Source organism: Dicentrarchus labrax, unplaced genomic scaffold (genome assembly GCF_905237075.1).
Source record: "Dicentrarchus labrax unplaced genomic scaffold, dlabrax2021, whole genome shotgun sequence".
Classification (NCBI taxonomy): Eukaryota; Metazoa; Chordata; class Actinopteri; family Moronidae; genus Dicentrarchus; species Dicentrarchus labrax.
In genome coordinates this window covers 27,020,049-27,044,554 of record NW_026136711.1, presented here as the reverse complement: position 1 = coordinate 27,044,554, position 24,506 = coordinate 27,020,049, and the positions used below count along the sequence as shown (strand labels likewise).

Below are 24,506 nucleotides of genomic sequence, written 5' to 3'. Positions count from 1 at the left end.
GTAAGAGCGAAGAATGTGTCGCTTAGCAACCGCTGCTGCTAGCCAGCAACGAGGCTATCAACTGTTGTGGGTGAAACTTGATATTTATGTCACTTTAACAAGCTTTTGTGTCGTGTTGTACTTTCATCACGAAAAAAACAAATAAATAAATAAATAAAAATTCTCAATCGTGACAGAAAAGCTAAACCGGGGGTGTTTTGTCGTGCCCCCTGCCAACGCCTCGGTGAACGCACGGCGTCGAGCTCTACGCAATACGACGTGAAAACCTTTCTCGACTCCGGCGTCGCTGCGTAAAAAGCGTAAAACCCAGACTCATCACATTTGCGCTCTCGTGTTTCGTCAGTGATGCACTATCCCGTGCCTTCCCCCCCTACGAGGCATGTCGTCTCCACACCACACCGCTCCTGCTTCTTCCTCGCATGAATTTACCACGCCGTCGTCTCTTCCCAGCTGAACTGGGGTGGGTGGGTGGTGGTGGTTGGTTGGGGGGGGGGTCTACTTCACAGTTGGCGTGGTTGTTTTGTCCGAGCCCCACCACCGCAAAGCAAAGCCAAGCCGAGCCGGCCCCCGGCAGCCGTGTTGTGCCCTCTCTGCTCCTGAAGGCAGTCCCCGTCATGACCTCCCGTCTCTACGATTCTGCTGAAATTCGCTAAATGGGATTCGTGGCCGGTCCGAGGTTTCCACAGCAACCGGCCATCCGCTTCCATTATCTCTGTAATGAGGACAGCCAGGAGGATTTAACACGGTTCCTCTCTGCGCGTCTCTGATTTATTGTTTTTGTTTGTTTTTTTTTTTGTTGTAGGGGGGGCTGACTCTCAAGACGCGTCAAAGGTGAGTTAATTGACATTTTTAATGCGAGAAAATTAAGATTTATCTCGGAATTACATCCGAAGCTTGTTTGTTGCTGCGTATTTTTACCCCCCCCCCTCTCTCCATACTGATGTGTTACAGGGTACGATAACCCCCCTCTCTCTCTCTGACTTGTATTTTCATTGTTGCACAGGCCATTCAGTCAGCTCGCACATTTTTTTTTTTTTTTTTGGTCAGTGCCACTCAGTCTGTGCCAGGGCTATTTACTACACCCCCCACACACACACACACACACACACACACACACACTAACACTAACACATACACAAAATGTGCACCACATTTCTGACTTTCTCAACGAACCAAACAAGACGCAGTAAATCGACTGCGCACAGAAAACAAGAGCCAACAAAATCCATCGACATTCAAAATGGAGCTGTAACAGCACCTGTTTTGATTCATCAGGCCGCATATATGCGCTGTATGTAGCCCTACGACAGCCACAGCAGCATTGTCGCCTTTTATCCCTGTTCCCATTCACAAATCCCTCATTTTACGTGCCTAATGTTGGCGAACACGGATTGTTGATTTTATATTTTTATTTATGTGTATATATATATATATATATGTATTTAATTCCCTCTCATAGCAAAGACGTTATCATTCTTGACAGCTGCTACTCCTGTAGGCAGCTACTACCCCACCCCTTGTTTCTTTGAAAGCAGCTTTGCTGACAACTGGTGTTTAATCCCTCGGAAATAGAATTTTAATTATGTGGATAATCTATTTACAGTCGGTTTTTGGGGGGCTTTGGACAAGTTCCAGCTAATTTCCATAAGGCAGTGGGTTCAGGTTTGCTAAAAATGAGACACATGAATCACGGAGGGAGGGGAGGGGGACTCAACATTGGATTTAAAACACTGGACAACCCTATAGAAGATGCATTAATATGATAATGTGATCATTTAGAAACTGCATTAATATGATAATCTGATAAACATCATAGATAACATCTAAATACCTAGTTGGACTGTTGAATGACTTTCTCTTAAATATTGTTTTCCGAGCTGAGATAGTGGGTCAAATTACATAATGTTCTCTTTCAGAGGGCATTACAGGATTGATTGGTTAGTATTGAGGTTGCAACTAAAGATGATTATTATTATTATTATTATTATCGAATAATCTAAGTCTCTAAGTGTTTTCTCAATTAATTGATTTGGTTTATAAAATGTCAGATTGAAAAATATTCCCAAAGCCCAAGTTTATGATTCTGTATTTTTGTCCAGTCATCAGTTCAAAACCCAAATAAATTGCAGTTACTGTCATAAATGATAAAGACAGAAAATGTTCCGAATTACTTGAGCAATTAATTGTTTATCAAAAGTCTGGTAATTTGATCCACTAATTGATTAATTGCCTAATTGTTGCGGCTCTAGTTGGCTTTAACTGTCATCTTGTGGCTCTTGTGTTCCTGTTTCTGTCAGTATCAGCAAACCTTTCCAAGGTTTGAAAACAACAACTATTAGTTTATTTTTAATATCCTGTAAATCACAAAGAAAAGGCTGTCTGTCTGTAAATGAACTACAAATTACAGGCTGTCAATAATAAAAGTCCTACGCATTTGTAGAGTTAGTAATCAGCTTAGAGCCTCAGAAATGAAACAGCCCTCGCGTCCTCCATCCCCACCTTTTGCTTATAGAATAAGTCATATCGCTCGTAGCCTGGAGCCCTGGCAGCCAGAGCCACCAGTTACAGATGGACAGAAAACGGAAGTGGGTTTTATCAGCCGAGTGCCACAATCCCCCCCCCTCCTCCTCCTCTTCCTCTCGCCTTTCCTCTGTGTGTTTGTCACTGAGGAAGAGGGGAAGATGAGATGGGACAGCTAGACACAGGCTCAGACTTTGCAAAGTGAGAGAGAGAGGTCAGCAGGAGATGTGGGGAAAAGATAACGGAGAATATCTGATGGAGGCGTTCGGAAGCACTGAAATGGGGACAACACTTGATAGTTATGTGACTGCATTTGTCTTTTTCTTCAAATCTCTCTCAACCCGGCTAAACATAGATGATCTGTGTGTTATACATCTATAGTGGACTGCACTGTTTTATGCTATCATCCAGCATATAGCAGGATAAGACATTGACGGCTAATGGGCACATTTCCTCTTGTTTTGATCTTGAGGAACCATCGTTGCCCCCCCTCGCATCTCCTCCCCAGGGCAAACTATAATTTTCCCATTCTACTGAAACATTGGCTCGAGCTCTTTCACTCTCTGCAGCACAGTGGCAACTGTTACCGTCTGTTGTGACTCAGTGAGGTTTGTCATGGCCAAATGTGCTTATGTGCCCGACCAGAAAATGTACAGCTTGTGTACTCGGCTTCAGATGGAGGATTATAAACGCTGATTAGACAGTAAACGTGAGAAAAGTGTGAGAAACTCTTTGTGCAGTTGGAATCTGTGTGAAATCATACAGTTATTTTTAGCACGAAAACAATGGCCTAAAATGCAAGCTGTGCTTAAAAACTGTAACACTTTGAAACATAACATATATAACTTGAAGGTCCAGGGTGTAGAATTTGGTGGCATCTAGAGGTGAAGTTGCAAATTTCAACCAACTCCGAACTGCAACCATTTCGTCAAACTAAAATATGGGTCATACGGTACTTCCTGACCTCGCGCCTTTTTCCTCTATATTTTGCCAAACCTCATTAGCGGCGGCTACTAGTCTTTAGTGTCCAGAAGAAAATAGAGAAGGACTGCGAGGACAGATTTATTAGCTTTCACCTCCAACGCTGCTGGCTCATAGGTATGCTTGATCTGCAGAGAGAAAATTAACATTTTAAGGCTCAAACATGTTTTGTGGTTGGCCAGAAATGCCGACCAATGGTGTAGTAGTCATTGACATAGTTGGTGGTGTGTGACTCCTCCCGACTCATACACCAAAGTTAGATACAGGGTGTGATTACCGGGGTGCAGAGTGGGAATGAAAGAGGCAACATTCGCCTTATTACAAGTCAGTGTAGCATCAAAATGATTTGGAAGCTGTTTTGGGGTGGAACAGCTACACAATGTTGCTTTAACTTCCTCTGAAGTTGATATGAGGCTTCAGTAGTAGTAGTTCAGCAGTAAACATAAAGTACAGCTGAGGCTGATGGAAATGTCATTAGTTTTGCAGGTATTTGGTAAAATTTGGATTTTTGGCTTGATGTTAGCACGAGATGAAAAAGTCAGGGTATCACCAAAGTGACCAGAGTGCGATTTATTCTGAGGGGAACATGAATGTCTGTACCAAAGTGGTTAGCTTTGGCTGAACTTCAGAACCTTTTTTTTGACGGGAACTAACCCTCCATCACTTACTTTGGAATTGTGTTGAGCACAAATGACACATAATGGAAATACTGGCTGTGTCAAGCCCGATGTGATGCACGTTCAGGTTGTTAGGACTTGCCTGCTTTATTAACTTGCATTCCTTTCAGGCATCTGAGCTCTCTTTACTTTTACTTCTCCTTCTTTCCCTACAGTATTTCCCTCTCACACCCAGTATTGGGTTCATGCATAGAGAATGTTTTATGGGTTTAGTAAGACTCAGTCGACACTGAGACTGTTGGAAAAAACAACAACACAGCTTTGTGATAAATGCACTGTGGAAATTGAAGTGCTCTTGAACTCCAGCGTGGTTCTGAGGTAAATACCACTCAGAGAACAGCCTTTGAACGAAGCCTCTATTTGCCATGATTCATATCTAATCCTTAAAATCTCCTTTCCTACAACACAACCAGGCACACCTTTATTCACACAGTCAGCATGTCTGTGTGCATTTATTGTCACTGACATTATTAAACCGTGTTACATAAGTTTATTTTTTTACAACACATTTCAAACAGGAACTTCAGCACATACTGCTTTTAAATGAAGAGAAGATACGAAAAGTGATCAATATTTAGAGGTTTTTTTGATGGGATTTTTGATTTGTGTCCCGGGAAAACGTGAAAAATAGAGCGTCTTTGTTACTCCATTACCCCCCCCACCCCATCTCCCTCCTTGCTTCCTTCCTCCCATCCCGCCCTCCCACTGCTCAGGTGCCTGTTCTCGTTGCAGTCGCTGGCAGTTGTAGCAGTCTGGTGCAATCTGGTTCTCCCACATTCCTCTGTGCTCCTGTTGAATGGAAAAGCTCACAAGGGACTGAAATCTCTCCTCATCTCCCATTCCTCATAACTTTTCCATCTTTTGTACTTCTCCTCTCCCTACTTTCTTTTAGTATAATATCTTATTTTCTGCTTGTTGGTACTTCAATCTGTCCAGTAAACTCAAGTCTCCTTCATTCACTAATGTCGGCTGTCTCTATTTTATATCAGTGTTTGAGTTAGTCACATGTTAGCTCTTACTATTATTATTATTAGTGCACTCTGACACCATATTAGGAAAAGGTGTGAGGATCAGCTAAAGTGCTAGCTCGGTTGTTTACATATGCAGGCTCTGAGGCTTTCAAGGGAACTCTGGTGTTTGCAGCATCCTGGAGAGAATCAGGGGAAAGTGACTCTCGTAGGACTTGGTCTCTGCCGTCACTGTAGTGAGATACGGTTGCAGTGCTGGTCAATGATCATTTAACTTGACTTTCCTTCAACCAGGAGATGAAGGTTGAAGTATTCTGTTCTGCCAGGTACTTGCCCTGATTATTTGTCCATGAGGAATATGTTAGCTGTGTCCAGAAATCCCTATGCTATATACTAATTAGATGAAAGTTTTAAGACATGTATATTGAGCATATTGTTAGTTCAGGCAGGACACAAAGCCAAACTTTGCTCACAATCGCATCTACATCAGCTGATAGCAGCTGATACGAGGCGCTGTATTTAAGCGGTTTTAACCTGCCTAACCTTGCTGCCTCCTCTGCAAGCTGCTCCTCTTCTCTATACTCTAAAGTATCGATCCAAGAAGGACACATTTTCTAGACATACACTTTATTCTGTACACCGGTACAGTCTAATGCAATCCAGTGCAGCTGTTCTGCCCTTTTAAGTCTTTTGACCTATCGCATCGACACTAGTATAACAGTTAAGGAAGTATTCTTTACAATGCACAATATGATTTTATCATGATTTTGTTTAACAGAAAAAGAGTAGACAAAAATCTTTTCTTTATCAAATTTTAGAATAATCTCTTTCTGAGGTAGGGTATAAACTGTGCAAAATAATACATATTTCCTCTTCTTCGTAAAAGTGAAACTGAAGTCCAGCGCCTTGATACCACGATTCCTTTTCATCTCACCAGTTTGAATCTTGACATATTTGTATCTCAATTTAACTTGCGATACATCTCTATACTCCCAATCTCAGTATTTTTACTCCTCTGTAAATCATCACATCATTAGATATAGTGACACATCTGTGAGTAGATACACTTCACTCACAGCACTGAACTGTCAGTTTGCTGACAAACCTGCAACCTGAGCTTGAGAAACCCTTCTGAAGGGCCTCATCAGTGGTCCGTGAATGTCAAGCTGAGGTAACTTCAGTGAGAAATCCGCTTTAAGTATATTGTAGGGCCTGTGTAGAACAGGAGACTGGGAAGTTGCAATTTGGGCTTCCATCCCAATATACACAAAGCCAATTTTTAAGCAGCATCGACTCTTTCAAGACGATTGTTTCACAGTAGTTTTTGGGTGGAGTCAAGCATCTTAAGCTTGTTTGTATGTATTGACTACGTGGACTGCTAAATATATCTGCGTAAGTGCCTCAATTATCACTTAATATCTGATCAACTGTGGGTCCTGTCTGCTCATCCTGCTTATGTTTGAGTGTTTTCTGATCCTCAGGGAGCTGGGAGATGTTGAAGTCCATTATGATATCCAGACTAGCCGTCCATATCGAGCAGCTTACTCTTCACACAATTTCCACAGACCTGTCCACATTTGCTTTAGGCCTATGGGCCTATCTCTGTATGACTCAGTGTTGCACCATGGGATACGTTAACCCCCCAGTGTGCCAGATTACATCCTGGCAAGTGTTGAATCAAAGCTTGCATGACTGTACGTGTGTGCTTGAAATTGTTCACGTTCACACAGTTTACACTCCCACACATCTCCACAGTGGGATCCTTCCACATCTTTGAGAATTCCCATACCTGTGTAATTATGTTATGCTCGCACATTACACTTAAAACACCCACTAAGCCTCAGCTGTCCATGCAGTATACAACAACCACCTACGTGTTCTTTTTACAGCCACTGTCAGTTCCTTCCTCCTTGTCTGTTAATAACCCTCCCCGTCCTGTCTATCAGACTCACACAAGTGTCCTGGAAACACATGCATGTGTTGGAAAGAAAAAAAAAAAAGGATGTAAGACACAACTGTGGTTGGGTGTTAGTGTGCTATAGAGCCTTGTTTCCCAGAGAACCAGGAACAGCTGCTCATGCACATACACACACACACACACACACACACACCTACACACATGCCACATACACTCTGTCTGGAACCGAGAGTGCCTCTATTCACAAAGGAACAAGGCTGTTTCATGTGTGTGTGACTGTCTCTGTTTCATCTGGCCTGAAATAGCCGGTCTCGCAGTGAGTCACTCAGCAATGACTCGAGGGGTGGATTGGACTTGGTGTGTGAACACGGCACTCCAACTTTCTGTGGGTGCACTTGACTGTCTGAGCATGTTTGTCTTTGTCTGCGTTTATGATGACAGTGCGATGTGGTTGCATTTATCAGGCCATAATAGATGTATTGGGCATCAGGATGGAAAGGAGAAGCGACAGTCCTAATTAGCTGTCGGGAGGTGAAACTGTTTCTGTCCTTGCCATCTCACCAGTATTAAAACTCAGTTTCATTAGAGCCCGCTGCCCCTTTGTTTGAAGCTTTGTTTTCCCTGTAGATGCTTATTGATTCAGAACAGATTGAATCAACAGATAGGAATGACCTTGGATTTATGTGTTTCAAAGTGTCCTGTTCTCTAGAGTATTTGCATGCTTAACTGTTCTAACCAAACTTGGAACAGCACCAAGGATACTCTAGTCTACTCTGAACCGTAACAGTTCCTGAATGAACATCTTTCACCTTCTGTCAGGATGCATTAAAACAGCAATTACATAGAATTCTTACTTATTTTGAGCCCGGTCACACGGACATTATTCAATAATTGAGTATGTAAATGAACAATGTCTTATAAATAATCAAAAAACAAATCACAATTTCAACAAAATGGCATTGAGAGATTTTTTTTCTGTGCTTTGACATCATATTTCCTCATGGAGCAGGTTGTGTGTGGGTCAGGCTTGATTTGAAATACTAACATTACTTTAATAGTGTTCTGACATCCACATGCCCTCATCTAAGCCAAAGATGCTGCTGCCAGGATCATAAAGGAACAAATGAGTTTCATATGATGGCAGAGTTTAGCTGAAAATCTTCCAGACCAGCAGTCCACAGCCTAAAGACATTTCATTTGCGTTGAAATAAAATGAATTATTGATTGTTCAATCAATTAATTATTAAAATAGTTGTTGTAATGGGTGTTATTTCTCTGTCGACTGAAGACTCATTTCAGTCTTACTTGGCATATAACAGGAAAACATGACAACCCAGAAAGTGTTGCATCCTTACTCATCATTGGCTCTCTTCCCAGGTCTGCACATGGGGGCGGGCAAGAGCAAGCCCAAGGAGCCGGGCCAGCGCTCCATGAGCCTGGACGGCACCATCGGCACAGGCTCAGACAGCGGGCACTTCCACCACCTGGGCCCCGCCCAGCAGACCCAGACCCCCAACAGGAGCCCTGCCGTCGGGACAGGCAGGCGGGGGCATCAAGGGCAGCATCAGCACGCCCCGACAAACACTCCTGAACTGGCTCTCTTTGGAGGGGTGGACCACACAGGCACCATCACTTCACCTCAGAGAGGACCTCTGTCAGGTACGCAACACTTTGTGACATTTGTGTGGAAATATTGCAGAATATTAATGATTACAGGGAAGGTTCAGTTAAATAACAAATGTAACTAAATAAGATTTTATTCTTGCCAAGCTAAGCTACGCTCACCTAATGATCTCCCGACTCCAGCGTCATGTTGAACGGACAGATAATGAGAATTAAATCATTCTCCTGGTCTAACTCGTGACAAGAAAGCAAATAAATGTTTTTTTTCCCACAATATCAAACTGTTGCTTTAAATGTGAGTGAAATAGTAGAGCCAAAGTGATCTTCAGTGCTCAATGACTGGAGAATCCACAAAAGTGTTGCTTATTTTTAGTATGAATGAAGTTGTGAAACCTCAACAGAACTGGGATTTAATAAGATGTGATGATCTCTGACTCAGCCCACAGACTTGCTTTTAGTTTTTAGTTTCGAGGTCACAAAAGTCCTGAGAAAAAAAAATCTAAAACCTGTTTCACATTGAGTCATAGTTATTAGTTAAAATATTTCTTTCTACAGAAAACTGTTGCCTCCACCGTCAGCTACCAAACAGACCTAAAACCTTCTCTTTGACTTTGAAGCTTGTCGTGTGTCACACTGTCCAGATTTTGCTTGACATTAAGCTGTAATGTGTCTAGACCGACCAGATGGTTAGGTTAATGTGGCTCCATCCGGAAAGCGGAGGGCTGCTGCTGGTGTATCAGGGACGGCTCTGCTGGCCGCCTCCTCCTATGCGTCTAATGAGCCAATCAGTGATTGGCTGCAGAGTTCCCTGGGTTAGTTCCCTGGGTTAGATCTCAGGTCCAATAAAAGGAAGGGGTAGAAAGCTACACAGCCATACAGTCATACTGATGTCTTCGTCCTTCACAGGTGATAGGTCAACAGCAGTCTGAAAGGCGATATTTCTCATCAGGCTTTGGTAAATTGTTTCATACAGAGATGGAGCAGAAGAAAATTAACTAAAGATTTATAGCTTTACAGTGGATAGAGCGAATTATCATCAAAGGCTAGACCTGTATTATTGAAGATGGATTATGGTAGTGAATGTGAATAGGGCGTAGGGGGAAGTACCATTGTCTTTAATTACATTGTTCCCTAAGTGTGTGTGTGTGTGTGTGTGTGTGTGTGTGTGTGTGTGTGTGTGTGTGTGTGTGTGTGTGTGTGTGTGTGTGTGTGTTGTTTCTTGCAGGAGGTGTCACTACATTTGTGGCACTGTATGACTATGAGTCACGGACAGCGTCTGATTTGACCTTTAGGAAAGGCGACAGGCTGCAGATTGTCAACAACACGTAAGAATCAACAGTCATCTCTCTCTCTCTCTCTCTCTCTCTCTCTGTCTCTCTCTCTCTGATGCCACAACTTCACAAAAAATCTAAACGAACAGATTTGTGAGCATGAGTATGTGAATGAACACAGTCAGAGCTGGTAACTGTGGAGCAATCCACACAGCAGAGTCTGATCCTCTCCATCTGTTGACTAAAACGGAGCAGACCTGCACTTTACTGATGCATTCTGGTCCTCTTGGGCAACTGTCATCATCATCTTTAAGACACGTTAAACACAGTCTGTCATGGCAAGATCTGCCCTCACATTCCTGTTAACATGTAAAAGAAAATGTGTTTTCCTGTTGGACGTCAGCACATGCTGAAGAGTCCGTCTGTGTTGTGGTGTGATTTTTAGATGGAAGTGAAAAATGATGTATCTTTTAAAAGCTGATGTTTCTAAGTAAAAGCATCTGGAGCATAATTCCCCAGCAGGTGTTTGAAATCAGAACAATGGCTTTGTTTTTTATCTTTTTTCCTATGAGCTTTTTCCATAACTTCCTGCCATACGTCTGGTCTGCTATTCGGTTAGTCTGGTGCTACATAGTAGGGCTGATAAATCTAAATAATTCATACTTATTTACACAAAGACAAACAGTATTCAGTGATTTTATAAACATTTTTATTCAAATACTGAATTAAAAGTAGTGCAGTTGTGTATATGTAAGACCACAAATCCCACATGATATGGAGAGCTGATCATTTATATTTAATCCTCTATTGTAGAGTGATTGAGAACTATTACAAACTGCACTGAAAAGTTTAACTTTAAACTTTGACAACTCTGCAGGCTTGTACCAACCCTACTGTGTAGTCCCACAGCATATTCGGCTCCTCTGCTATCTGTCTGTGCTGTGCTGCTTGCCTCACTGTGTCTCCTCGCTGTGTTTTGATGTGTCTGCTGTGTCTGTTATCTCTCCCTCTCTCCCTTTCTTTCTCATGCTTCATGGTTTCTCCTAGGAAAAAGTACAGCTTCAGGTCAGTAATACTTAATGCAATAAAAAATCTCTCGCAACCTTTTGTTCACAGTCCCTTCGCTGCTGCTCGGATTTGTCTGATTAGTGTAACTGCAAATTAATTAGTAAATATTAGAGATACAGAATGATTTGGTGCTCTAACTTGCTTGGTAGGGAACATCTTGTACGTTTCTGGATATAGAGCAACAGTTGAAGGTCTAAATGTAACCTGAGGGACTACAAGTGGAACAAAAGGTTGTCTGTTTCTGTCTATTTCCTCTTTTTGTATCTTATATCTTTCTCTGCATGTACGTGTGGGATGTGAGACCTGGAGTTTTAAAACCTCAATCTTTAGGTTTCCTCTTTGCTTTGTGAAGAATATTATGGGTGGTCAGTCAAACAATATGGATGTTTCAACTTTCACCACAAGTAAACTTACTAAGAAGACACAATCTGAAGCATCCTGTGGTGCAGATATTGTAATATTTAACAAGTCTGGTAATGTTCTTTATTTTTGTAATTGGCAACAAATCCCTATTCTGTGTAGCCAACGCTTGATATATCTCATTCCTCTGTGCCATAGACAGATTGTGGTCCAACAGCTATTTAAACACACACACATGAGCTACGCTGTTACACTGGTTGATATGTTCCTTCATTATGGGCACAGTAGTTTAGTAAATCACATACACCGTCCTTGGGTCATAAATACACACAGCTGAAAATAGTCTCCAACTAATGCATAATCTACTCTGCTCCCAGCTGTATTAGGAAATAATTTAGCCTTGTTAAAACAAATAAAACTATATATTTGAAGATTAACGTCTTCAGAAGGAACCAGTGGGGCTTTAGGCTGGGTACAGGAGTTTCATTGTTGGATTCGGTCTTTACATGTCATTTGTTGACATAAGAAAAATATAGACTAACGCCATTATTATTCTTTGAGTGTTCTTCCTCCATCAGATATAATGTCTCTTAATTGGGAGTAAATTAAAAGATCATTAAACCAAGAAAGGTTTTGTTTGCTTAAGTCAGCTTTCTGTTTATGGTTGTCTCTCTCTCTCTGTCTCTCTCTCTCTCTGTCACTCTCTCTGTCTCTCTCTGTCACAGAGAAGGGGACTGGTGGCTCGCTCGCTCCCTGACGACAGGAGAGAGTGGTTATATCCCCAGCAACTATGTTGCTCCGTCCGACTCCATCCAAGCAGAAGAGTACATTATCCTCTCCTTGTTTCACTCTTACAGTTTATTTTGCAGTTTGTATTTTTCTTACAAAGGTTTAGGGCTTCAAAGGCTGAATGTAGCTTTATTCTCTCTGCTATATCTACTTCTACTAGAGGATGTTAAGAGTATAAGAGACAATGTTTCCTGATATACCATCCACTGCAGTCTTTCATATTTCCAGTCAAAAAGCGTTTCTGCCTGCCTGCTCCAGACGCTCAGTAGTAGCTGCTTTCTGATCTCATTCTCTGTGGCCCACTTTGTCAGGTGGTATTTTGGGAAGATCACTCGGCGTGACTCAGAGAGGCTCCTTTTGAACTTACAGAACAGACGAGGAACCTTCTTGGTGAGGGAGAGTGAGACCACTAAAGGTGAGAAACCAGACATCTGCATCACTCTAGAGGCTATAGTCATTATCAAGATGTTCCAATTAGCTCTTCTTCATTTCTGTTTATAATGACGTATTAAATCTGGGTCTCCAAAGCCATTTTGAGAAGTATTTAATGTACAAAATACATTATATTACCCATATTCCCTGGAATAAGACCGGTGGCCTGCATGTACAGCTGGTGCAAGTACTCGACAAATTTTGTCTTGATTGATTTATTAATCAGCAGGAATTTAGTTTAAATCCCAAAATGGTACAAAATTATCAAATGTAAACATTTGCTTTTTTATCTTGTTTTTTTGCCTTTTATATTAGTTTGACTGTTAGACAGAGAAAACAAGCAGTTTGAATATGTCATGTGAGCTTTAGGAACATTTAGGCATTTTCACTATTTTATTACATTTTATACAGATCAACAGATGATTAATCAATAATGAAAATAATTATTAGTTACATCCCTACATGCACAAATGACTTATATCTTTAAGATAAAGGCAGTTGCTTCAAACACAGCTATGAAATGGTGTATTTTGAGATAAGTGCTCATAATATATATATATATATATATATATTATATATATATATATATATATATATATAAATGACAAGAAGCTGAGAATCGCAGCATTACATCGAAATGTTTTTTTGGCCAGTTTGCAGACGCAGCCTTTGGGTTGTGTTTCCTGGCAGTGCACAATGGTGTGAGGAAATGCATGCCTTAACAGAGAAAATTCTCACTAAAAAACATGTTTCATAAAACTTTTTTATCTTGCACTCGCTAAGTATTTAAAGTGTGAAAAAATAAATGATTACACTTTGTCCCTGGAGTTTACTCTGCTCAGCAAGTGTGGTCTTACTTTGAAATAAGATCTTTAGGGACTCACTTTGAAAGAGTCAGAACCTCGTAATTAAGTCATTTGTTAACTTTCATACAGGCCTATGGCGCTGTATGTAGTTATCTGGGCTTGTGGCAAAGTTGTGCATCTTTTTCTGAAACTCTGCTGTCAGATGTAGTCCCTATGACGTAGGTGGGCGCTTCAGAGGGTTGTTTTGGTAGAAGTCGGGGGGAGAAACGGGAAAAAGAGCAGAGCAGAGTGGAGTGGTTGGAGCTTGTGAATGGATAGGGGTGAATCACTCTGCCAGAACTAGGTCAACCTAGGAGGGTGCTGGATTTCCCCCTGGCTATAAGTCTCTGTTCTCCCAACACACACACACACACACACACACACACACACACACACACACACACACACACACACACACACACACACACACACACACACACACACTCACACACAGAGAGGGGAGTAGAGGCATGAAGAGGGGGGAGAAACCTTAAAGGATACGACTTGTAGGAAAAGGGGATCTGGGAGAGTAGGAGGGGCTCTGGCAGGAGGTGTGTTGTCCTCTGGGTGCGTTCTGTATTAAATGTCAAATGTGGGATTCGTGGTCTGACACTGAGGAGCAGAGGCATGCTGTATAAAGTATAAATCTGATCATTTGTAAAGCGAAAGTCGTAACTCATTTCAAATCTTATGTTTTGGTACAGGTGCAGTAACTGTATCTGTAGTTTAGTACTGGTGGGTCTTTTTAGCATGGGAGTCAACATAAGTTAGTGGTTAAGCTGCTGGAATAATACTGTGATGCTCATGTACTTTGGGACAATAGACTGTGTGGATATAATCTTTGGGAAGTGCCTTTACTGCTCTAGATTCTTTCGAGGGAAGAAAAAAACATCAGTCAGAAAAACCCCAGATCAAAGAGGATTGATTTTTCATTTTCCTTTACTGTGGAACAACCTCTCCTGTGGAGCTTAGGTTTGCTAAGTCTGTTCAGCCTCCTGAATCACTTCTCAAAATGCATTTTCACAAGTTTGATTCCTGTCACTTGTCATTTGAGTGAGTTCTGATCTAATAATTTATTGTTTTAATTGTTTGTATTGTGATACAGTTTTCTTATGTGGCTGTACAAAATAAGTCAATTATCATTGTTTTACTCAGTAAGATCAAACTGTACTTAGTAGTGGACCATGGACATGGAAAGGCTTACTTGCATTTTCAGGGCCTTTCAAGGGGCCAACAGGGACTTGCCCAGCACAGCTGCTAGGAAACTCCACAGAGCAGCTGTCACACAGGCCCACATACGCCTGGTTTTATTGTTCTAACCTGTCTCTCTCTATCTGTTGTTTTGTCTTGTTCACAGGGGCATATTGCCTGTCAGTGCTGGATTATGATAACACCAAAGGCCTGAATGTTAAACATTACAAGATCAGGAAGCTGGATAGTGGAGGTTTCTATATCACCTCCCGCACCCAGTTCACCAGCCTACAGCAGCTAGTCTTCCACTACCGCAGTGAGTACTCCGACACATCGGCTCACCGGTGGTAAAGAAATGCCACTAACTGTACAAGTTTAAGCTTTCACAATACTGTTGCCCTTAATCTGCCCTTTCACCCTGGCTCATCCCTCTTTCAGAGCACTCTGATGGGCTGTGCCACGCTCTATCAGACGTGTGTCCTGTGGCCAAACCTCAGACCCAGGGACTGGCCAGGGACGCCTGGGAGATTCCCAGAGAGTCCCTCCGCCTCGACCTCAAACTGGGTCAGGGCTGCTTTGGAGAAGTCTGGATGGGTAAGAATGACACAGCACCCCTTTTTTATTGGAAGGGATTCAAAAAGCTAATTGATTTCTTCTTAAAAGAATAGTTTTACAATCTTTCTTTTTTACACTTTATTTAAGAAGTAAAAAAATCATGTTATTTTGCTGTCCTGACAGGTACATGGAACGGTACAACACGGGTAGCCATTAAAACCCTAAAGCCTGGCACCATGTCTCCAGAGGCCTTTCTTCAGGAAGCACAGGTCATGAAGAAGCTGAGGCACGAGAAGCTGGTCCAGCTGTATGCTGTTGTGTCTGAGGAACCTATCTACATTGTGACAGAATATATGAGCCAAGGTAATACAGGATACAGTGCTTGGGTGTCAAATGTCAGTACTTTTGTTGGTACTTAATCAAACTGTGAAATGCTTCCTCAGATTCATAATCTTACTTAAGAGAACGTATGGAAAGAAAAAAAAGATCGTTTTGGTACAGAAATCTGTGTATTGTATCAACACTAGTTTGGAAACATTTCTAATTATCCCCATAAATTACTGCTCATACATATATGATAGCTTGTGCTGTAAGGTTTAAACATATAACGGACAAATGGTCATTTATTTGGTAGTTATCTTTCATTTGATGAATGTAATTTCATTTAATCTTACACTCACAGGTAGCTTACTGGACTTCCTTAAAGGGGACGCAGGAAAGATGCTTCGTCTGCCTCAGCTAGTAGACATGGCCGCTCAGGTAAAATCACTTGTGGTTTAACTAAACACACTAAAAACTATACAATATTTGTATTTATTGTAATAAATCATCATCTCCTCCTCCAGATTGCGGCAGGCATGGCTTACGTGGAGAGGATGAACTACGTCCACCGAGACCTACGCGCTGCCAACATCCTGGTGGGAGACAGCCTGGTGTGTAAAGTGGCCGACTTTGGTCTGGCAAGACTCATTGAAGACAACGAGTACACTGCAAGACAGGGTAAGTCCACACTTCCTCTTTTCACAACAGTTTATCATTTTCATTTGTATTATGAAACCAAGATGAAAAGTGATAACTAAGGAGACATTTTTTATTCTACAACATGTTGCTTTTAAACTTTACTCACTCATAACTGTTTGGTTCCAAAGGAGCTAAGTTCCCAATCAAATGGACGGCACCAGAGGCTGCGCTGTACGGTCGTTTCACCATCAAGTCTGATGTTTGGTCTTTTGGTGTTCTGCTCACAGAGCTGGCAACTAAAGGCAGAGTCCCATATCCAGGTAAGGACTCCACTAACAACTCGTTAACAATTCCCCATTCAAACAATATTTCTTTAACAAAATGCACTTAAACAATAATCAGTGATAAGAGCTGATACAATGAGTCGATTAATTGATTAGTCATTGACAGAAAATAAATCTGCAACTAGTTTGATAGTCAAATAATTGTTGTTTTCAAGAAAAATGCAAAAAAATGTCTCAATCCAGCTTCTAAAATATGAGAATTTGGTGCTATTTGTTCTCTTATGTGACAGTAAATTTAATAACTTTGAGTTTTGGATTATTCCAAACCGGCTATTTTGGGGACATTGCCTTGTACTCTGGGATATTGTGATGTACATTCTTCACTACTTTCTGATATTTTATATCCAAAAACAAAACAAATCAGCAGAATAATCACTTTTGAAGATAATCGTTAGTTGCAGCCCTAAAAATGATATAATAATAGAATGGATTGTTTAATATTCAAGGAACATAAATGATAAACGTCATGATTTGCAGCAAAATTGTGTATATAATATGAATAATTCCATCCGTCATATTTACTGTATTATCGCTGAATCTAACTTCCTGTTTCTGTCGGCAGGTATGGTTAACCGCGAGGTGCTCGACCAGGTGGAGCGCGGCTACAGGATGCCCTGCCCAGCAGAGTGCCCCAGCTCCTTGCACGAGCTCATGCTCTCCTGCTGGAGAAAGGACCCAGAAGAAAGGCCTACGTTCGAGTACCTGCAGGGCTTCCTAGAGGACTACTTCACCTCCACAGAACCCCAGTATCAGCCTGGGGAGAACCTATAGAACCACAAACTGAACCGAACCTGGGGGGGGGGGGGGGAAGAACCTCAATACAGAACGATCTGCACTAACCGACCTCAGAGGAGCACCTGTGGGAGGATCTGAGCCTGTGAAACTCACCTGGGAGGAACTTGAGATTCTTCTGTGGAAGCAAAACCGAGACAGAAACCTGAAGAGGTCCCATCATGTGCCATAAAGAAACTGCTACAGAAGAACCTAGAGAACCTCCCTTCTGCAAGTACTCACTGTTTACCGAAGGTTTTCCTTCGGAAGTGAGGTTCAAGGCTGTGAAGGAGAACTCCTGCTGGACGGACTCTGGTTTGATCGAGGGACTACACTGGCGGGTAGATGTTTTTGAGAGGTGCGACTTACGTGGGAGGAAACCGAATCAGGATCTACAGACGGAGCGAGAGGGAAAAGAATAAACATCCTGTTGAAGAGAGAAAGTCGAGGGAGGATATTTCAGTCGGACATGAGCTGTTTTAGCGAAACCTCCCTCTTTCTATCTTCTATCGTGTCTCTTAACCCTCGTCTGGTACCTTCTCCGCCCACAGAAGAGCACTGCCACTGTGGCTCAGGTGCCAAAGGAAAGTCTGTCTCTCTCTTCACGTCCTTTATGTTCTTTATGCCTCTCTTCCTCTATTTCTGTCTGACTTTCAGTATCTCTCTCCAGTTTTCTCAAGTGCTGCTTCTTCAAAGTGTCTCCAAATAACTCAGCTCTGGAACTCTACTTTGCATCTTTTTATTTATGTTTACTTGGACAATATACGTCCTGTGGTTTAGGGTTTTGTTCGATGGCAGACAAAGGTTCCTGATATCAAGGTAATGCCAGAATAAACATACTCAACAGGCAGGTTCTGTAACACTGATAATTAGGTCAATTGAATAAAAATTCAAGGCCTTTCTCTCTTATTTAATCCTCCGTCTTTCTTTTCTACCACGCTGTACAGCTATTGCGGCCAGCTGGATCCAACCTGGATGATTAAAAAATGATTTTGATGCAGGTAGTGTTTGACTGCTTGTTGTTTTGATTTACCTTGATTTTAACTGGAAAGTTGCATTGAAACTAATCAGCACGGTTATAGTGGCACTAAAGAGCAGTTTTAGGAGTTATCAGCTCATTTCCTCAGAGGCGTAAGTGGGGTATCTTTCATGTATCTTTCATCAAACATTTATGGTGACCTACTAAGAGGCTGATATGGCTACCCAACCAATATTACTGTTTAATATCCAACTCGGCTCAAGATGTGAAAAACTCGGAGTGTAAAAGCCTTCCTCGTGTGCCAAACAAATCACATTTCTTTACTGCTGTCCATGTATATAATGTTTTTATTATCAAGGGGCTTACTTCGGGTTTTTAGTTCTTAAACTAGGCAATTTACAATAAAACTCTGCACCCTTTCCCCAGTAAACCTCATGTTAATGAGTAAACAGGACAGACGAACCTGTTTCTGTTTGCTGAAGGATTGAAAAGGTTTTGCAGTCACTTCACAGCTGTTGTGTCCATAAAAATATGCAACCAGGCGGCCCTAATGAAACTGTAAAACTTTGATCAGGTAACCCTAATAAAACTGTGTTTATGACTTACTATAAGAGGTGATTTTAAAACCAGTTAGCATGCTTTTGTGCCGTTCTTCTCTTGACCATTTGGCTGGGTTTGTATTTATGCTGTACTGTACATCCAACACGTGTATGTTTAGTTTACTCAAGGTTCAGGTGAGGTGATGGGATCACAAACAGACTTCTGAACATGTGCCATCAATTCTTTATTTTATTTTTTTAATATCTTATCCACTGCTGCCACTCCTCACTGTCATACTGTACATACTGTAGCTCTTTAGAGTTGGTTTTTTGTATCATGTAAGCCACTTTCAAATGGTTGGGTATTTATGTTGGGTGTCACACATTTCACAGTGGTTTAGTTTATGACGTAGTCGATGCAGCAACAGTAGATATAAAGTTATAGATTGTTGCCAACAAATGCTATAAAACCCAGTTATCACAATATGAGCCACGCAGCCATAAGAGAGATGGTCCACGCCCAGTAAACAGCATGAAGTTCTTATCCAGCGACGATGAATCCTGGTGGCTAATTTTAATCAATGTGGGTGATTCTAAAATCTCAATGAAGACAGAGTTTGGGTTGTGATATGAAATTAAAAATGAGGTCAAAGATGTAAATAGTATCTTAAACAAATGACTGTGACTATCATGTAATTTGTTTTTGTGTAGTTTTTCTTTAATTGCTCCTCCATGTTGAGGTTTTTACATTGATGCACGCCTGTTCCCAAAATGTTCTAATATTAAGATGCTACTGTAAATGGGGCTTAAGGGATGTTTTTTTTTTTTTTTTTTAAATATTGGACTTATTATAAAATCCTATCGGCAAAAGACAATTTAAAATTGGGCTTGATGTGTATATTTCCGAGAACATATTTATCAGTGCTTTCCTCTTTTAGATTGGGAAATACCCAAATCTGCCGCACTGAGCCGCCTGTAAGTCACTGCGACAATGTGGAAGTTAACGGGCTCATGACAAGTATGAGTAACACCAAGGTCTGATTGGATTTTCTGTGCCATATTAAAGAAGTGTCTCGCCCTTTTTTTTATGTTTTTTTTTTTTTTTTGGTTTTTATAAATCTATGCAGTTTCGGTCTGGCATTCCTGCAACTTCATGGCCATTTTGTTCTAAAGTCAATAACAATGATCATAAACAGAAGGTGTGAGCATTTTGTAAGGACTTCTTTCGTCTTTTTTTTTGTTTTTGTTTCCAATGTAACAGGATTGAAATGGGTATCGTGCCACTTTATGTTGATCTTTAAATGTGCAATAAATTATATTTCAAATGTGTTTTGATAAGAGTGCGTGCTGGTGTGTGTGCTGTCCTTTGACCTGGAAACCTCATGCTCCTCAAACATGATTCAGATACTTCTGAAAGTGTGATGAGCATGTTGCACCACAAACCTAAAGTTTAGAGAAGTGAGCATGTGATGTGAGGATCATCAGATCAGGTTGGCATTTAGAATAAAGAGAATTTCATGAAATGAAAGTATATCAAGAAAAATAAGAATTATGTGCTTGCTGTTGAAAGTTTATATTAAGTTAAATATTATATTCTCATATAAATATTCAGCCTGTCTTCATCTTAATAAAGGTTAGTGTACTGTGTAAACAACAGGGACAAATAACTCCAGGACTTAATCGTTAGATCCCAATCAACCACCACCACCACACACAAAGTAATAAATGACCTTGTAATCAATAAAACACTCAATAACAACACTCGTTAAAATGGCTATCTAATCAATGGATTGGATGCGACAGTCGACCCCTGCCTCACTCAGAGCAGCTGAAGTGTTTCCGTCCACATGAGGGCAGTATTTGTCAGGAGTATCAAGGACACTCAGTGGCCGAGGAGCCGCAGACCAGCAGCAGCAGATTGAAACCCACCTGCTGTGGTGGCCTCCAGTGAACAACATTAACCTTTGGTCGTCATTTACGGACGGCGTGATGGATGACGGCCAGCAGTGGTACATTTATCAGAAAATCTCATTTATGGCACCATACTGTAGTTTAAAATTCATTACATATGGGGAGAACTTATTGGCAGAGTGTTCACTTTTTTCTCTCTCTCGTTTGCTTTATGTCAAAATCCCCTGAAACTAGCTGCAGCTGTTAATTGATTACAGATGAGTTCTTCCTCTATTGGCTTAAGCTACATTGAACCAATCGGCAGCTGACGTTTCCACCATTAATGAGTAGCTGCTCTTTCCTGCATTTTATCTTTTTTTGCTCTGCTGTGATTAGGAGCAAAAATATATCAGTTGATAAAGTGCTTCATTTCTAATAAACAGTATATCTGTGTGTGTGTGTGTGTGTGTGTGTGTGTGTGTGTGTGTGTGTGTGTGTGTGACTGGCTGTTGTTTTTCCCATCTGCTGAGCCGGAGTGCGAGTCATTTATCTCAGTTATCCAGACAGTGTCAGAGCTCCATCTGTGAAAACAGTAAACACACTGACTCACACTCTCTAAGTGACTGCCATTGATACGAGACAAGAGAGCACTGCGGATATACACAAGGATATAGCATGTCTGCACACACACACGCACACACACACACACACACACACACACACACACACACACACACAAACACACACACAGGACTACAGTTACTGTTTGTTTTCATCTCATTACAGTGACAGGAGCATGGCAACCCCCGGAGAGAAGCTGGATAATAGTGGTGTTTTGTTGTTCTTTTTTTTTCCTCCACTAATGGTCCAGGTTGCCCCTCTCCTTCATATGATCCCTGCAGTTTGTCTGCATACAGTTAGCCTCCAGGAAGATATCAGAGTCCTTTGTTGCTGCTGTAGATGATCCAATACAATGAAATCACGTCGCAGTTGGTTTTTGTCAAAGTTTCTGTTTTGAAATCAATATTGAAAAAAAAGATAAATAAATGCAACATCCACAGCAAAATAATTGGGACCAAACAGACTGTAGGAGTCAGACAACACATCCACACACTGTACAGAAAGCTGTGTACGTTTGTCTGACATTTTGTTCTTCAGAAATATCTAGAAGAGCATATTAGCCAGTGGCTTCAATAATACCAGTATTCACTTTTAAAAACTCTTGCAGCACTAAAGTGATGCTGGTATGTACGCAGCACGAGGGCAGCTTCCAAAAACAAGATGAGTTAATAAAGACGAGAGGCTCAGGAGGCTACACTGGTTGGATCAGGGGATACAACTTCATAACTCTGCCACAATATTAACAGTGGTGGAAAGTAAGTAAATGTACTTAAGTTCTGTACTTACTAGGATTTACATGTATTCTGCATTTCCTTCTTCATAAATCTTCTGCTCCAGTTCATTTCAGAGGGAAACTTTGTTCCCTTTTACAGCTATAGTTACTTTTATCCAACTATCCAACAGTATAGCTGTTAAAAAAAGCTCCACCTCAACCAACAAAAATATTAAAGTACTGCTTAAACCAATAATATAAAAATATATTCTATACATTCTGATATCTTTATGTACTTTTGGTTGTTAATACTTCCTTCTTCTTGTACTTTTACTTAACGTAACGGTATGTCTCATTTCCACTTTTACTTAAAGGACCAGTGTGTAGGATTTAGTGGCATCTAGCAGTAAGGTTTCAGATTCCAACTAACACCGCTCACGTCGGTATTTGGGAATGAGAACAGGCTGTGAAGTGTGTAGTGTGTAGTGGCCGACCCTATCTATAGTCAGTGTTTGGTTTGTCTATTCTGGGCCACTGTAGAAACATGGCAGTTCAACATGGCGAACTCCACGGAAGGAGGTACAGTAACAAAAATGCAATGACTGTTATTTTCAGGTGATTATACACTAATAAAAACATACCTATGAATAAATGTTACACACTAAATAATCTAAACACTTCTTTGACCACTGAATGTAAAGAAATCTATCTCTTTAACTCAAACCCTGCTGCTGTTACAACCCAGGTAAAAGATACCACTCAGTCCTGGTGATTTGTCGGTGGCGGTGCGGATGTAGTTGAATAAGCTGGGCGAACGGATATGAACAAGAGTTAACTACCATTATCTATTTGTGATGAATTTTTCACTCCAATTTCTCATCTTTGCCTTTGCCTCCTTCTTGTTCTGCTTGTTCCCTCTGCTCCGTCTTCTCTTTGCACGCTCAGATATTCTGTTTGAAGGTAAGATTTACTCCAGGAGGTGGAAACTGACCCACATGTTCTCCATCAACTTAACTTCAAACGCCGGGGAAGATCACTCAGCGACGTGTACGTACAATCCATTCAGTTTTTCTCTGTGCTCGACTGCTCCTAATGACTCCCGCAGACTCTGAAGCATGTACAGTGTACAGCTCGTGAATAGAAACAAGAGATTCTTTTTGATATCAGAGGATGAACAGGTGTGCAGACATCCCCCAAACTTTAATCAGTCTTCCTTTGTTGTGAAGTGCCGTACGGTGTTGACAGAGCTGTTTGGAGCTCAACCTGCATGACTGCCTTACAAGTTGCCTGCCAAGTTGCCACGGGTTATGGAGCTCTCTGTATCATGAAGTTGCACCCTGTAGCTATTACTGATATCAGCCACCTTGGCAGGAGAAATTACGCCTGCAGTTCAGTTCTGACTTGCCAGCGAGGAAACTGCGATGAGAGACTGGGAGTTTTGATACGCATGAAAACCTGTGCACACATCTTCAAGAGACCTGAAAATATGTGTTTTAATGCCGGAAAGAGCGGAGGATTTAATCTCTCGTCAATGTGGATTCAAAGGATTTTTTTTTTTTTTGTTATCTCACACTTCATTCATACACGCCTACCATTTGTTTGTTTTTAGAGGTTTTGGGTCCTGGATGTCTTTTTGTTTGTGATCTGTTTCCAGGGTTGCCAAGCAAAGTTGTCTGCTTCAATGTTACGCTATTGTTTGACACATGTTTGTGGTATTATAGTACATAGTAGGTGGATTTATATACACAAAGACTTCCTGAATAACACAAGTAATGTGCTCAATGCTTCATCCCATCACCACTCCCTCCTTTCTTCTTCCTTTTTTCCTTTATATTTGCCATGCTAGCTGCATATCGAGGGATGGCAATGTTGGTCTGTCAGTCCATCACCTGAGATATCTTAATAGCTACTGGATGTTTTACCATCATATACATTTTGTACCAACATAATCCCCAGAGGATGAATTCTACTGACTCCTGATTGCCTGACTATCTCATTAACGCCACCATGAGGTTGACATTTGTGGTTTTGACTGACATATCTCATCAATTACTGGATGGATTGCCATAAAATTTGGTACAGATTTCCACGTCTCTTCTAGGATATATTGTAGCCTAATAACCTTTGTGATCCCCTGAATTTTCATCTGCCACCATCATCATGTCAAAAGTTTGTCCAATACTTGGTTTATGACCAAATACCTGCAGAGATAATGTCTGTATTTTCTGCTAATTATCAAATGTTATCAACTTTCTGTCCACTCTTCTCATAAATATTCCCTCCCTTTGTCAGCTCTCCTCCCTTGCTAACACTTTGTCACATTGCTCTTCCCGACTCTCACTCCTTTTCCCCCTCACTTATCACTGCATACAAACTCTCCCTCTACCTGTCTCCTCTATCTTGCTTTATCACTTTCTCCCACTCCCTCCTTCCATTTTCCCTTGATTTTAACATCTAGCTGCTACATTCATGTTTCGGGCCTCTTTGAAACC

General features: G+C 41.2%; 1 protein-coding gene across 2 annotated transcripts; it reads left to right on the top strand.

The window, feature by feature from the left end:
* Nucleotides 1-482: 482 nt before the first annotated feature.
* On the top strand, nucleotides 483-20,120 carry LOC127371693 (proto-oncogene tyrosine-protein kinase Src). 2 transcript variants are annotated; one of them, XM_051414658.1, is made up of 13 exons: nucleotides 483-831; nucleotides 8,442-8,723; nucleotides 9,913-10,012; nucleotides 11,006-11,023; nucleotides 12,112-12,210; nucleotides 12,487-12,590; nucleotides 14,810-14,959; nucleotides 15,082-15,237; nucleotides 15,382-15,561; nucleotides 15,881-15,957; nucleotides 16,044-16,197; nucleotides 16,347-16,478; nucleotides 17,065-20,120. In XM_051414658.1, exons 2-13 carry the CDS (start codon nucleotides 8,450-8,452, stop codon nucleotides 17,271-17,273), a joined length of 1,653 nt encoding a protein of 550 aa, XP_051270618.1. In that variant the 5' UTR covers nucleotides 483-831; nucleotides 8,442-8,449; the 3' UTR covers nucleotides 17,274-20,120. The 2 variants fall into 2 exon arrangements, with proteins under 2 accessions (XP_051270618.1, XP_051270619.1); XM_051414659.1 differs by lacking the exon at nucleotides 11,006-11,023 and having other exon boundaries at nucleotides 484-831.
* Nucleotides 20,121-24,506: the final 4,386 nt, after the last annotated feature.